General features: G+C 35.4%; 1 protein-coding gene across 8 annotated transcripts in view; it reads left to right on the plus strand.

Moving 5' to 3' along the window:
* Positions 1–16,121, plus strand: part of LOC129727069 (mucin-2-like) — a 67,757-nt gene that overhangs the window by 22,184 nt on the left and 29,452 nt on the right. For all 8 annotated transcript variants that reach the window (XM_055684475.1, XM_055684474.1, XM_055684473.1 and 5 more), the window contains exon 2: positions 11,844–12,199. In XM_055684475.1, the coding sequence (XP_055540450.1) occupies positions 12,105–12,199 (95 nt within the window). In that variant the 5' untranslated portion in view covers positions 11,844–12,104. The remainder of the gene's footprint in view (positions 1–11,843; positions 12,200–16,121) is intronic.

The following is a 16,121-nucleotide window of genomic DNA, read 5'->3' on the forward strand; positions in this document are numbered from 1 at the left end:
AGAAGCTCATTTATTTTCAAATAAGCGTGTCCCGTAAGAATTATTTTATTCCCGAAAATCCGGTTTTTCGGGTTTATATTCCCGAAAATAAAGCAGGGATATAAACTTTATCATTTCTGTCTTAAAGTGGCGAACCAGCTTGGGGTTAAAAACCTCCTTATTAAAGAAAAATAAAATCTACAAATTGCCAACTTAAATGAGCAGGTTTACATTGTGTAATTGAGTTTCAGGGGACCAATTTTTTACGCAGGTTCAGCTAGCTTTACTTTAACTGAGTAAGAGCTTCGTACATTTACTTTATATTCATATCGAGCTTGTATTCAAATACCCAACTGTAAAAATACTCACCTCAATTGACGAGTAATGGAAGATATACAGTAGGGCGCCAGTAAGATGTATGAAAAAAGGTCATTCGAATATCGTTTAGCGGTAGGGTTCAAAAGTCCACATGCAAAATTTCAGCTAAATCGGCCTTTGAGAACACGTCCCTCAAAGCGATCAATGTTTCAACTTTCTGACTGATAAAATGCACAGGAAAAAGTTCATGATATCGTCGGTATCGATTTTTCTATGCCAAATGTCTAAAAGATGCATGAAACGTCGAGATCTGGTGTACCTTATCGGAAAAAATTTTTTTGGATGATTTTTTTCGAGAAGACGAAACTTTTGAGCCCAATCGTAAAACAAAATTCAAATAAATCCAGCTTCGAGAGTCGCCGACCGATGTCAACCAACGATACTGAGAGAATCTATTCGCGAAGAAATACTGAGAGAATGGAGCGATGCAACCGTCAGCCCAAATTCTAAATTTTACGATAGGCTTTGTTTGATCAGTGTTTACCATCAGACCAGGTAGAGTGTGGAATGCCTAGTTCAAAGTCCGGTCAGACTACAATTTTCATAGTCTGATTTTATTTCGGACCGAACCGGAACAGAGTTGTTCGGGCCAGGGTCTGGGTTATGCTTCCGAGATGTGGAAAAGTCTGGCCAAAATATATTGAACTTCACATGAACATAAGTCACAAGATTATATTGCTGGAAGTTAGGATACTGGCTCACCAAAAGATTGAAGAACTATCCTTTTTGGCATATTTGCTCGACCAAAAAATTGACTGATACCGTTAACATTAAAAAAACTGGTGACTATTCAATAATGCTTATTGCTAATATTTCAGATTTTTCTTTTGGATTTTTTCACCTAGTATCAATCACATACATGAGAAAATCGCGTGGTGGGGCAATACAAACGCGTGGGGGGGCTAAGACCCCCCTAGCCCCCCCGGTACCTACGGGCCTGGTTGCATGGATCGTAGAGTGGCTCCTACACATTGCTTGTTTGCCTTTCTTTGTTTTGTACCGTCTGCTATTTTACACATTTTTAATTGTGTGGTAGTTATTTCGCAGTAAAAGCATAGAGAACAGACGTTCATCTTATTTTCAAAGGATGTGTAAAAACTTGAAACCGTCATTTTAACGCAAGTGGTAATGCTCCTGCTACGAGGCGTTTGTGTCACTAACAAACCACGCATGGATATCGATAAAATATCGATGAGAATACATTTAAGCAGTGCAACTGGGGCACCACAAGACAGGTGTTATAAGTTCTTTAACGTTTTTTAATTCAAATTTTCACACAAGATTTTCAATTTTTTTTTAATATGTGGATGAATATCTGTTCTCTGTGGTATAAGTACAGATGATGTATGCAGGTGTTAAAATCCTCACTTGATTTAAAACCTAGCACAACTCAAAATCGCAACAAAACCTTCAACTCCACTCTTCACCACGTTTACCATCAATAACACAATACTGTAAAATTATGATTTGCGCCAGTCTTGAAATCAACTGACGATATATTTCGTATTAGTTTTTAATTCGATCGCTAAGAAATTATTGTAATAGGATTTCATGAATTAATTTGCACCAACCTGCTAGATTTAATAGCAGATCCTAGCGTATATAAGATCTGGAGAGAAAAAATTAGAAGTTAAAATTTTTCCAAAACGCAAAAATATAGTTCCACCGATCAGTCTAAAAATTTACACAGTTGGTAAAGGACCTATAAGGAACACGAAAAGAGCATTGGGGCGAGTAAATAAAATTCTCACTTTTTTCACATATACCGTGTCCCAGTCAGATCGATGTTGCCGATGTAATGCTACTATGTTATCACCTATATTTTTGCTGAATACTTCACACCGATCTAATATATACCGCTCTGCCTCTAAAAATATTGGTAACCACCAATCCCATTTTTACATGAACTCTTTTCAAAACTTCGTCGGGTCAGTCATTCCGAAATTACAGCCTTTTTTTACTATCTTCACAGTACACTTTTACTGTTGCATTGTGTTTGTCTTCATCCATTGAAAACATAAAAAAAGTTATAGAATGTCATGAATGTCATAAAAAACTGTCGTCGCTTAGTACACTTTTGCCTTTCTCCTAGAAAGGTATAGCAATCACTTGCAAAACCGAAAGTATAAAAGTGCTCCAAAGGGCCGAATGGCATATATCACTCGACTCTCAGAGATGGCTGGACCGATTTTCATGAAATTAATTGCAAATGAAAGGTCTTGGTGTCCCATAAGACCCTATTAAATTTCATTGTAATCGGATTCTTAGTTTAGAGGTTATGGTTCAAAATGTAAAAATCATGAAACATCATTATCTCGAAAACTACACAACTGATTTGAACAAAATTGATTTCAAATGAACGGGCTACCTAAAATACCCTTAACTTTTGAATTTCATAATAATTCAACTTGTGATTCAAAAGCTATAACAAGAAACGTGTTTTGAAGACTACTTAATCTCACTCATGTTTCTCAGAGATGGCTGAACCGATTTTCATAAAATCAGTGTCAAATGGAAGGTCTAGTTGCCCCATAAGACCCTATTGATTTGTTTTGCAATCAGACTATTACTTTTCCTGTTATGTTTAAAAATGTGAAATCCAGCTATGAAAAGGAACATATTCCGAAGACTACTTGAACTCACTCAATTTTCTCAGTGATGGCTGACCCGATTTCTACAAAATTAGTGTCAACTCATAAGTCTAGCTGCCTCGTAAAACCCTACTGAATTTTACTGTAGAGCTAGATCGCGCCAAATCACCGATGGTCGAATATCGACCATTTTTGATTTGAATGAAACTTTGCACACGTATTTGGCTTTGCAAACTGAGCATTTTCCACAGATGGAGCGATTTTTCACACCCATGAGTTACATTCTAAAAGGGCGTATGCCTTTTGGCAAAGGTTTTATTCGAAGCATTGTAGCCCAGAAACCGTTGGTTGTATAGAAAAACTGTCTGAGAATGAGTTGCAGTGAATTAAAAATGCACCATAAATAAAACATACACTGTACAAAAACGATAAACCGCTTAACGAAAATTTAGCGACGCTAATCGCTAAGCCGCTAACCGGAAAATTTTGCTAGATAATCGCTAAACGCTAAACCCACATTAGCGGAACTTTCGCTAATCGCTAATCGCTAACTTTTTAATATGTTAATAGTCATATCGCTATATTTATTGTTCGTGTTTTGTAAGATTTGGACCACTTTGATCTGTTTTGGTTAAACAAACGAAAACAATTACTTTTTAAAGCTAAGTATTTACAATAAGAGGTATATTTATTGCTCGTGTTTTGTAAGATTTGGACCACTTTGATCTGTTTTGGTTAAACAAACGAAAACAATTACTTTTTAAAGCTAAGTATTTACAATACGAGGTTCATAAAACGGTATTCACATTTTCGATTTTGTAAAAACAAGAATAACAAAAGTTATTGAGCTTGCATTGAAAATAGATACTCTTAGGAATGTTTTCATAAAAATTCAATTATTATCTGAATCGAAAAAGTAGAACCAAAGTTGTCATAATCTCAAGCGCATTGCAATTTACCAAAGTTCTTGGTGTGCCGAAAATTTAATCTAGACCTTGTGCTTGTTCTTCAAAATGCTCCTGTGGCTTATACGATAACTGGAATTCCATTCTAGGGTAAAAAAACTGACAAAAGTAACTTTCGCAGTAAAGTATGTTCATCTTTCGAATCAATTTACGTACCCCATCAGCAATCCACACTTTTTCTAAATATTTCTATTGTCGCTTCTCTACAAAATTTAGCGAATTAGCGATTAGCGTTTCGAAGGCCAAAATTTTAGCGACGCTAACCAGCTCAAAAATTAACGAAACCGCTAAATCGCTAACTGAATTTAAGCGTCGCTAATTAGCGAATTAGCGGAATGGTGCCCACCACTGATAATAACTGTTTGTAAAGTACGCAACCAGTAACTACTGGGTCACCTGTAATATCTGTTTTCGTATATAAATACGATTGCGCTATTCCAGATGTGTTAGTAACAGTTTGCATTTTGTGAAGATGAATAAAGTGAAAATGGAATACACCAAGCCCAAATGCTGTAAACAATTTCCTGATCATCGGTGCTCATCATGCTTACGCAAATTAAACGAAAACAATGCAATAAGCAAAATTAAAAATATTGACAACAGTCAAGCTCATTTTAATACGTCTTTATCAATTTGTGATTCGTGTAGTTATTGGAATGATAGTCAAGTCACCATTCATCCCTTCGTTGTTTACTATTCAGAATCTGGAACACCTAAGAATATCAGCTTCATCATAATATCGGAAGTACTCCATCGTGATACTGTTGCGGTTCAGGTGTTCATTGCCAAATTAATGAGTTTTTGAAAACAACAATAGAGTTGATTAATGTCTGATGGAGCTGCCTCACAATATAAAAATATAAAAAACTTTGCAACAAAATATAACGTCGATGCAAAGTAGCATTTTTTGCGACTTCTCATGGTAAAGGCCCATGCGATGCAATTGGTGGCATATTAAAACGAATGGCAAGAAATGCAAGTTTAGAAAAAGAACATGAACATCCCATTACAAGCGCAAAAGAATTGTATGTTTGTAATAAAAATTCATCAAAAATGTCATTTAGTTGGGTATCATATGAAGAATATGAACAAGGAGTAACATAATGGAGCAATATTTTCAAAAAATCTATAATAATAGCTGCCACAAAAAAGTATTACTCTTTTGTTGCGATTTCAAAAAATAAGATACAAACGACGCTGTTTTCAAAAGATGATTTACTTATGATGTATTTAAAATATAAGGTGAAACTAGTTCTGTAAAGTATCTATGTCATAAAAAAATATGTTCCTAAGATAATAAAACTCGAAAATAAATATTTGATTCTCATGTATATTTGTATCACTTAGAACATTTAACTCTTTTCTTGAGAACCGTTCAACCAATCGTTTTGTTGTCAAATAATGAATTGTATATTTTTGATGAAGCATTCCAGTGACCGTATGGTTTTTGCTGGAGAACCATGGACAAATTAAGAGAAACGTGTATTTTCCTAAATAATCATAATTTTTCGAGCTTAAATTAGAAATAACTCGAAAACCAATGCCTTTAGAATGTTTACTACTAGAAGCTTTATGGTTCAAAATGACTCTCTGCATCTTTTAAAATCATTAGAATACAAATATTTTGGAAACTGTTTAAATTAGAATTTTTATAAAAAAAGTTAATCTACCATAAAAAAATTATTTTTCATTTCTCCATCCTGGACTTTTTTTTTAAAGTTGCGTATTAACGTCAAGTTTCTTTAAAAAAAAAATTAAAAAAAATCAACTCTTTTTTTTTAAGTTGAAATTTAATGTTTATTTTTAATTTTTTTTGGTCAAAAAATTTTTTTTTGTACAGTGTATATTTTTTTATGGTGCATTTTCAATTCCCTACAACTCATTCTCAGACAGTTTTTCTATACAATCAACGGTTTCTGGGCTACAATGCTTCGAATAAAACCTATGCCAAAAGGCATACGCCCTTTTAGAATGTAACTCATGGGTGTGAAAAATCGCTCCATCTGTGGAAAATGCTCAGTTTGCTAAGCCAAATACGTGTGCAAAGTTTCATTCAAATCAAAAATGATCGATTAAATTTTCGCGTATTTCCAGGCGATTTGAAATGATTTCGCTCTGTAATCGGACTGTAACTTCGTCTGTAAAGTACCGAAATGTGAAAATCACGAAACTTCATTATCTCAGAAACCACACAACCGATTTGATCAATATTAATATCAGATGAGCGGGCTAGTTAAGGGTTAGCTGATGAATTATGATCGAACACGTGGTTTCAAAGTTTGGCTGCCCTATACGTTCCCATTTCATTTGATTTTTTTTTTTTAAGGGGGGATTTGTTAGTAGCTTAACTATTTATGATAAGTATTAGTAAATAATGAGCATGTGTGTCCAATCACAAATGGTGACTTCTCAACACTGTTAGAAATTTGTAATTTTAATTGTTAGGATTTGTTTGCTTTCGCAATTAGGACTTATCATTCGTAGGGATTTAAACCTACTTGTCAGAAAAGGGGAAGTAAACTTACAACTAACTTAATTGCTAACTTATTGGCTATAAAGAGAGCTTATCGTAGCAATTGAGGATTGCAACGATTTTTGTCGAAAATTGTTAATAATTTTATTTGACATAGCTTCTAATGGTTCAACACCAGTAAGTCTATGTAATTCGAGTGTACCAAACCAAGGAGGACGCTTCAAAATCATTTTCAGAATTTTATTCTGAATCCTTTGGAGCGTTTTCTTCCTTGTTTAACAGCAACTTGACCAGATCGGTACAGCATTAAGAATTGCTGGTCTAAAAATTTGTTTGTAAATCAAAAGTTTGTTCTTTAAACAAAGTTTAGAATTCCTGTTAATGAGAGGATATAAACATCTCGTATATTTGATGCACTTGGCTTGTATACTCTCAATGTGCTCTTTGAAAATAAGTTTTTTATCATAAATTAGTCCCAAGTACTTAACCTTGTCGGACCAACTTAAAATAACCCCATTCATCTTGACAACGTGATTATTGTTTGGCTTGAGGGAAGAAGCCCTAGGCTTATGCGGAAAAATTATCATTTGAGTTTTAGAAGCATTGGGAGAGATTTTCCACTTTTGCAAGTAGGAAGAAAAAATATCTAAACTTTTCTGCAATCGACTGCATATGACACGAAGACTTTTTCCTTTTACGGAAATGCTTGTGTCATCGCAGAACAATGACTTTGTGCATCCTGGAGGCAAATCAGGAAGATCTGAAGTGAATATGTTGTACAGGACTGGACCCAAGACTGAACCTTGAGGTACACCTGCTCTGACAGGAAATCTATCAGATTTTGAATTCTGATAGACAACCTGCAGAGTTCGATCAGTAAGATAATTTTTTAAAATTTTGATTAGGAAAATTGGAAAATTAAAAGTTTGCAATTTCGCAATCAAACCTTTATGCCAAACACTGTCGAATGCTTTTTCTATGTCTAAAAGAGCAGCTCCAGTGGAATAACCTTCAGATTTGTTAGCTCGTATCATATTAGTAACTCTGAGCAATTGATGAGTTGTGGAATGCTCATGGCGAAATCCAAACTGTTCATTTGCAAAAATTGAATTTTCGTTGATGTGTGACATCATTCTGTTAAGAATAATTCTCTCAAACAGTTTACTTATTGAAGAAAGCAAACTGATTGGTCGATAACTTGAAACTTCAGCTGGGTTCTTATCCGGTTTTAAAATGGGAGTAATTTTTGCATTTTTCCATAATTTGGGAAAATATGCAATTTTGAAGCAGAAATTGAAAATTTTTACTAAAAATTCCATTGTGCTCTCAGGGAGATGTTTGATTAGTATATTAAAGATTCCATCGTCACCAGGTGCTTTCATATTTTTGAAATTTTTAATAATTGATTTAATCTCATTCAAGTTAGTTTCAATAATTTCTGCAGGTAAAAAATTCTGGGAAGAAATTAAATCAAATTGACGTGTGACTTCATTTTCAATTGGACTCACAAAATTCAAATTTGAGTTATGAACACTCTCAAACTGCTGAGCAAGTCTTTGAGCCTTTTGTTCATTGGATACAAGAAAACGTTCACCATCTTTTAAAACTGGAATAGGCTTTGAAGGTTTCTTAAGAATCTTCGACAGCTTCCAAAATGGTTTTGAATATGGTTTCAATTTTTCAACTTTAGTCTCAAAATTTTGATTTCTCAGAAGAGTAAATCTATGTTTAATCTCTTTCTGTAAATCTTTATAAATAGTTTTAAAAACAGGGTCACGAGAACGTTGATATTGACGTCTGCGGACATTTTTCAAACGAATTAGAAGTTGAAGATTTTCGTCAATTATTGGTGAATCAAATTTCACTTGAGCCTTTGGAGCAGAATAATTCCTGGCATCAACAATTGCACATTTTAATGCGTCCAAAGCGGAATCAATATTCACTTCGTTTTGCAAATCAAGCTCATTATTGAAATTTCTCTCAGTATGAGTTTTGTATCTTTCCCAATTAGCCTTGTTATAATTAAAAACAGAGCTCATAGGGTTTAAAACTGATTCATGTGATAAAGAAAAAGTTATTGGAAGATGATCAGAATCAAAGTCAGCATGTGTGATCAAATCACTACATACATGACTTTGATCTGTAAGCACCAAATCAATTGTTGAAGGGTTTCTTACAGAAGAAAAGCATGTAGGACTATTCGGAGACAAAATAGAATAGTATCCTGAAGAACAATCATTGAATAAAATTTTGCCATTGGAATTACTTTGAGAATTATTCCATGAACGATGTTTAGCGTTAAAATCGCCGATTATGATAAAATTCGAACGATTTCTGGTGAGTTTTTGTAAATCACCTTTAAAATAATTTTTGAGTTCGCGTGTGCATTGAAATGGTAAATATGCTGCGGCAATAAATAAAATCCCAAGTTCAGTTTGAACTTCAATTCCCAAAGTTTCAATAACTTTCGTCTCAAGATGGGGAAGAGCACGATGTTTGATTCGGCGATGAATAACAATTGCAACTCCACCGCCGGAACCCTGAATCCTATCATATCTATGAACCACGTAATTGGGATCATATTTTAATTTTATGTTAGGTTTCAAAAATGTTTCAGTAATAATTGCAATATGCACATTATTTACTGTTAAAAAGTTAAAAAGCTCATTCTCATTGGCCTTCAATGAGCGAGCATTCCAATTTAATATTTTAATTGTTTTATTTAAAATCATTGCTAAATTTTAAATTAGAAACAATTTTAATAGTAAAATTTGTGCCTATTTGAATGGCTTCAAACATTGATTTTGCCTGCAACATGGCGTTCATAAGATCGAACATTGCCTGTTGCAAAAAAGAAAGTTTACCTGCCGTAATAGGCCCCAGGCAGTTGACATTAGAAAAAAATATTTTCGGCAGCAATATTAGCTGGAGTGATAGGTGTACAATTATTTTCTAGCCTGTTTTGCTTACCCATATTAACGGTCATTTTCGAACTACCAACACTAGGCGGTATAATGTTTGAACTACCTGTAACCTGTGCATACGTTAAACGGGTATGCAAAGGAGTAGGTAAACTATGCGTCACTGGTACGCTTGGAGAATTTTGTTTTGAAGTCGGTTCTAATTGAGAAATTGAATTTTGTTTACCTTGCCTTGCCTTAACAATTGCTAAATGGACTGGGCATTGATAAAAATTTGACATATGGTTGCCGTTACAATTCGCACAGCGAAAATTTTTACTCTCTTTCACAGGACACGTGTCCTTTTTGTGAGAAGAGTCTCCACAATTAAGACATTTTTGGTCCATGTTACAGAATTTGGAACCATGGCCATAACGTTGGCAAGTACGGCATTGGGTGATATGCTTTTCACCTCCGCCATACTTCCTATAAATTTCCCACTTTACACGCACATTATACAAAGCATGTGCTTTTTCAAAAAATTTTAAGTTGTTAACCTCATTGCGGTTAAAATGAATTAAATAATTAACAAGGAAAATTCCAGTTCTCTGACTGTTTTCGCCTCGTGATTTTTGTTTCATTAGAATTACTTGGGTAGGGGCTATGCCAAGTAATTCTGTTAAAGTAAGTTTGATCTCATCAACGGTTTGATCGTTGGTGAGACCTTTCAAGACAACCTTGAACGGCTTGGCGTTCTTGGTGTCATATGTAGAAAATTTGTACATCTTGTCAGTTAAATACTGAACAAGACGATCACGACCCTTTACTGAGTCGGCTAATAAGCGGCATTCACCTTTACGGCCAATCTGATAGGTAACTTTAACGTCAGAAACAAACGTTGAAAGTTCCTTTTTGAATATATTAAATTCAGAAGAAATAGTTACCACAATAGGTGGAACTTGCTCCTTTTTTAAAGATTTTATATTTTGTATAGTTTCATTATTAATAACTTCCATTTCACCAGCTTCTTGCTCAGGCAAAATATCAAAAGGATTGTCACTACAGACACTCGATGTGTCAGAAAGAGATGCCTCTCTTTTCCTCCCCGCAGCGATGCGAGGTTTCTTTTTCCGTCCAGCCATTTCAGGTGATACGAAAAAAGTTAAAACAAATGTTAAATTCAAAAGTAGATAGTCTTGAGAAAGACTGATGGGAAATAACTTTCAGGTAATCTTTAAAAGACACACTGACAAAACACAAACATTGAAGCTATAGGCAGTCAAAGACCAGTCCACAAGCAACCGAAAAAACGTCTGATCTGTAGGACAGTTCAAGACGCACTGATCATTTGATTTTAATTGAACTTAAGCCATCGTTATGTATTAAATTGTTAATAAAACAACGAAAGTCTATTATTTCAAAGATTACATGACTAATTTGAACATAACAAACAAGTCATCTCTCAAACTTACAAAAAACAAACTTCATAACAATTTGATATGTGGCTCAAAAGTTATGTAAAGGAAAGAAATTCAAAGACTATGCGTTTCATGTGCGGTCGGTACGGGGCTCGCTCCAGGGTCAAAAGTGTAAACTCACCGTTTGCGTTTTTGCCGACAGTGAAAACCACCCACATTGCGTTTAAACGATGGCGTTTTTAATCGCTTTTTAATGAATTGCTGCGGTCAATGGGCCAGTATGTTGTATTTATGACATGTTTATAGCATATTTAAAGCTCGAATTCCGATTTTCATGGTACATGGTAACAGGTAACCAAATGGCCTGTTATTTTCGATCGCCGTTTTGTGTGCTGCAGCGAGCAGTGCAAACAAAGTTGAAAAAAAAACATCCAAAACCAATTTATAGCCGCTCGATGGATGCGCGGCGGAAGGTTAAATGACCCAACAGTAATTCACGCATAATTATCACCTGATGGAGTTGGAACGTGTACCGCTTCATCATTGTCAGTGGTAAGATTGTGAAGAGGTATCCATTTTTAACTGTTTTTTTCTTCTAACTCTGCTTCCGAGCGAATGTCAACTAACGTTCGGTTGTGAAATTATTGCACAACACTATTCTCGCTTTTCCAAGACGTTTCGTATTCAGCCTGTTTGTATGAGAACAATGAAGCAATGTATGAACTCAGATTCAAGCTTTCAAGATGATGAAGAAACAACATCTCGACTTTACGGAGATTAGTTGACTAATCCGAACGAAGAATGCTGACTGACTTCTATCGAAATCACCGCTCACCACGTCTGTTCTGAGTTTCTCCCCACCATCGCCCCAATCCGAACACGTTGTCGGAATGATTGTAAATAGTGATAATTGAATTAGATTAAAGTATGTTATCGAATGCGCGTATGTTAACAGGTGCAATTTGTTCATATCTAGGGTAGTTTACGCAACAGTTGCAACGCGCATGATAACGTAAACTCTCCGGCTGCGATACTGAACCGAGTTTCCCCTATTTCGCGAAACGCAATACCATGCAAAGGTTTGTTTTGACCGGGAAAACCCCTTCAATCGCGATCTTTGTTTCCCATGCATCTCACAGGCAATTGTAGTAGAAGTTCACACCTGACCGGTGAAGAAAACTTAAGAAATTGATAATCGAGAAAAAAAAGTGCGTTCGATGTGAGAAAAAATATTCAATTGCTAGCAGAAAAACCCAAGTGTTGAAAGAGTGCAATATCGGTGCAACAGCTGCAGCTGCTCTAGGGAATCCAGTATTTTTTGCCTCTCCGTATTGTTTGTTTGCTTGTTTGTCGGTGAAGTGCGTTGCGAACGGTGGCATCAACCTGGTAACCAGCTGAAGATGCGAAAGGTGTGGATTGTGGTGGCCAGTGCCCTGCTGGCGTTCGCTAATTTCGTCAAGTCGCAGGAGACGGCCCGGAACCTGTACAGCTCACGGTGAGTGTTTAGTCTCTTGCTATTACAATCCTGTAGCGTATGTTAGAAGTGACGAATGGTTGAGGACACTGAGGTGGGATAATAAATATTACTTATTTATAAAAAAGTGTTAGATTCCGCATGTTGTTGAGACGAACATGTTACTTGATATAACTTTTATTCTTATCCTAAAAATCTTATAAATTGTAACGATTGGGTGAAGTAATAGTATGCAATGCATTCAGGCAACTGTAGAACCTGAAAGGTGGTAATGATAATGAATTTAATTGCACTGAAGAAATTGTACGGAACGGTGGCTCTTTTTTAATCACCCGGTGTAATTAAATGCTCGGAGCTTTGAATAGTTTATGGTTCTGCAATCAGCTCATGGAGAAATTTTCGGCCTTTTGTAAACCTATTGCTGTACTTAGATATTCTGTTTGCCAACTTAACCTAATGAGCAAAGCAGCTGATAATAATGGGTTGAGGGTCGGTCTGCAATCAATAGGAGAAAATTAACACTATTCATTATTGTGTGGAATATTGGTACAACCTATCATTGTTGTATATTTTTTCCCTCAAAATGTAAAACACAAATCATCCGTTTTTATTTTTTCTACTAGTAGAAACGATATATGATATTTGTCTCTCATTGGTATGTAGGTTAGATGGTAAGACAGTCACATGTTTTACTATTTGAGGACTTGTAATGAAAAAAAAATCATGGGATACTTTAAAAAAACTAGTTTTAAAGTAATAATCAAAGTAGTCTTCTCATCAGTGGCTTTAAAAAGAGGTGTTTTTTTTTAATTTTTTCGAGGTGAAAAAGCGACACAGAGAAATAAACTTTTAATAATTTTTATCGAGTTTTTGATGGAATGTAAACAATTCACATTTTAAATTGAATCAATCTTTTGCATCTTTTTTAAGGTATGTTTGGACATGAGAAAAGCTGTCTGAAATTAAAGTGAACTAATAATACTTTTAAGAGACGAACATTATTATTCAAAATTAATCTTCTTGAATGTGAACGCAATGATAACCTCTGTATTATCCATCCGAACTTTTCGCTGTCAAATAGTGAATTGGGTAATATTGATCATATATTATTTCCCCGAATCTATGGTTTTTACAGGAGATTCATGAAAATTTAACAAAAAAGCGTATTTCCCGCGTGAGTATAAATTTTCTTAATGGGCCATCTTCATTCAATGTGGACAGGTTTTAACTCCCCTGCCCTACTCCTGTATGGGCAGCCGCCCATAAAAACAAAAGAAAAAAATGCCGCGGCCGCGGACAGTGAACAACCCAAAGTTGTTCACGAGGGATGTGAATGCCCTCTAACTTGAATTATTATTTGTTGTGTAAATACAATTTCTTCATCTCAAACTTTTTATTAAAATTGTAATTACTTCAAAGTTCTAAATGCAAGAAAAGAAAACTAATCAACTTTTTTTTAATTCAAAATTTGTTATTTATTCTCATTCTCTTTTTGCAAAACACTTTTTTGGCGGGATTAGGTGTCAGCTACTCTCCCTTGAGCCTTCGATCTTTATTTTTTTCAATATTGGGGTTACTGTTTATCAGGTAAGAGAATTTGTGGGAAATAATTGACTACCGACATTCGACTCCATAGCTTGATCCTCACACAAAAAGTCGTCATACAAAATTTCAGCTCAATCGGACTTCGGAATGTCGTGCCTCAAAGCGGTCAAAGTGCCACCTTTCGACCGTTGAAAAAAAGCACAGAAGTAGTTCATGGAGTTTGGGATATCGAAATTTTTGTTTATGCCAAATATCTTGAAAATGCATCAGTGTTTTCCCGAAAACTTTTTTTTTATTTCGTCGATTTAAAAAAAAAATATTAATAGATAACACTAGATCTCGACGAATTATGCATTTCTAAGACATTTGACATTAAAAAAATCGATATCGAAAATTTCATGCTTTATTTTTCATTTGTTAAAAATGTGAAACGGCATCCTGAAGTCCGATTGCGAAGGCTAAGTTAATTTTTTTGGACCTTTGCCACGGATTGGTAACACAGGAGTCTCCATTCGTGCAGACAAAAGAACAACCGCCCAGAATCAAAATTGTTGCTAGTTGGATTTTATTAAGCATACAGCCAAAATATACCGTTTTTTTTTTTATTCTCGGTTTTGTCCTTATCACCAAGAAAGAAAAGTCTCGTCCCCATACTTTTTTGTTGCCTTCTTATTTAGCTACCATGTGGCTGTCGTTGTTTTCCATGGGAAACAAGGTGTCTAGTATCAGCATTTTTCTGGCGACGAAATGATGGGAAAATATGCTATTTTAGACTGTGCAACGAAATGTTGCATCGATTGTCTGTCTGTCTTTGGGAATGGAACATTGTGCCTATACTCGTCTCTACGAAAGAGGCTGCTGCTCGATAGAGCTGAAATTTTGCAAGAGGATTTTTTTTGAGAAGACGAAGCTTTTGAAACAAAAAAAAAAATTCGAAAAGTCAATTAGTACCCTATTGTTTCTATTATGCGGTAAACAGCAATACGAATGTTGGAATTGACCGTTGAATTGACTACGCAATGATTTATTCAGGCAGCACTTGCGTTGCACGGTAAGCGGTATTGAAAATAATAGTAGGAAAACATTTTATTTTTTACGTTTTTCTCTCCTATTTTCTCTCTTCACTATTTTTTAAAACTGACGTCCTAACTATAATGCAACCCGTATTGCGGGTGAGTTTCGTGGCGCGCCAAACCACTGTTTTTATAATTCCGTTTTGCTATACAACAGTAATTGATTTAGGTTACTCTCTCTCTCTCAACCTGCTTTTCAATATCCTCAAAATTCACATTTTTTATATTTTATTATAATATATTTTTCACATTTGCACATTTGGGGAAAACTTTTATTCAGCTCTGCTTAGTCGAAATCTGCATTTCAATGAGGATTGATAATCAGAACATATAAAAATGCAGCTCTGTCTGTCTGTCTGTCTGTCTGCTCCATATAGACTTGGAAACTACTGAACCGAGCAGCGTGAAATTTTGTATATAAGAGTTTTAGGGGTCGAGAATGGTGACTAAGATAGTTCGAGACCCCTCATTCTTCTAGAATGGCACCCCTTCCATACAAATGAAACACAAATTTCTGCACATCTCGAAAACTAACCGAGTAAATGGAACCAAATTTGGCATGTGAATGTTTTTAGAGGTAACAAATATGTCCACAATGGTTCGACGCCCCTCTCTCTTTTGGAAGGGAGGGGTGCCATACAAATGAAACACGAATGTCTGCACATCTCGAGAACTAACCAAGTAAATGGAACCAAATTTAGCATGTGAATATATTTAGAGGTAACAAATATGTCCATAATGGTTTGGCACCCCTCCCTCTTCTATATTTGTATGGGTACAAATGAAACACAATCTTCGCACAGCTCAAGAACCAATCAAGCCAATGCATAATGGTTCGACGTCCCTCCCTCTTCTGGAAGGGAGGGGTTCCATACAAATGAAGCACAAATTTCTGCGCATCTCGAGAGCTAATCAACCAAATGGAACCATATTTGGCAGGTGAATGTTTTTATTGGTAACAAATATGCTCCAGAATCGATCACAGATACCATTTTGAACTTTAAAATGGCGACTTCCGGTCCGAAAAACAGTTGAAAATGACCAGATACTACCCAATATCAGTGTTTCTTTAACCAGAAGGATGCTCAAAGGCCAGAAATTGTCTCCTAATGCCATTATGAAATCCAAAATGGCGACGTCCGGTTTCTGAAAAACAGCTGGAAATGACCAAATACCACCCAATATGGGTATTTCCAGAATCGTAATAATGCACTGGAGCCACAAATCGACCTCAGACAACATTTTGAATTGTAAGACGGTGTCTTTCGGTTTCTGGAAGACAGAATGATGCACAGAATCATAAAATCGATCACAGACATCATTCT

Source organism: Wyeomyia smithii, chromosome 3 (assembly GCF_029784165.1).
Source record: "Wyeomyia smithii strain HCP4-BCI-WySm-NY-G18 chromosome 3, ASM2978416v1, whole genome shotgun sequence".
Classification (NCBI taxonomy): domain Eukaryota; kingdom Metazoa; phylum Arthropoda; class Insecta; order Diptera; family Culicidae; genus Wyeomyia; species Wyeomyia smithii.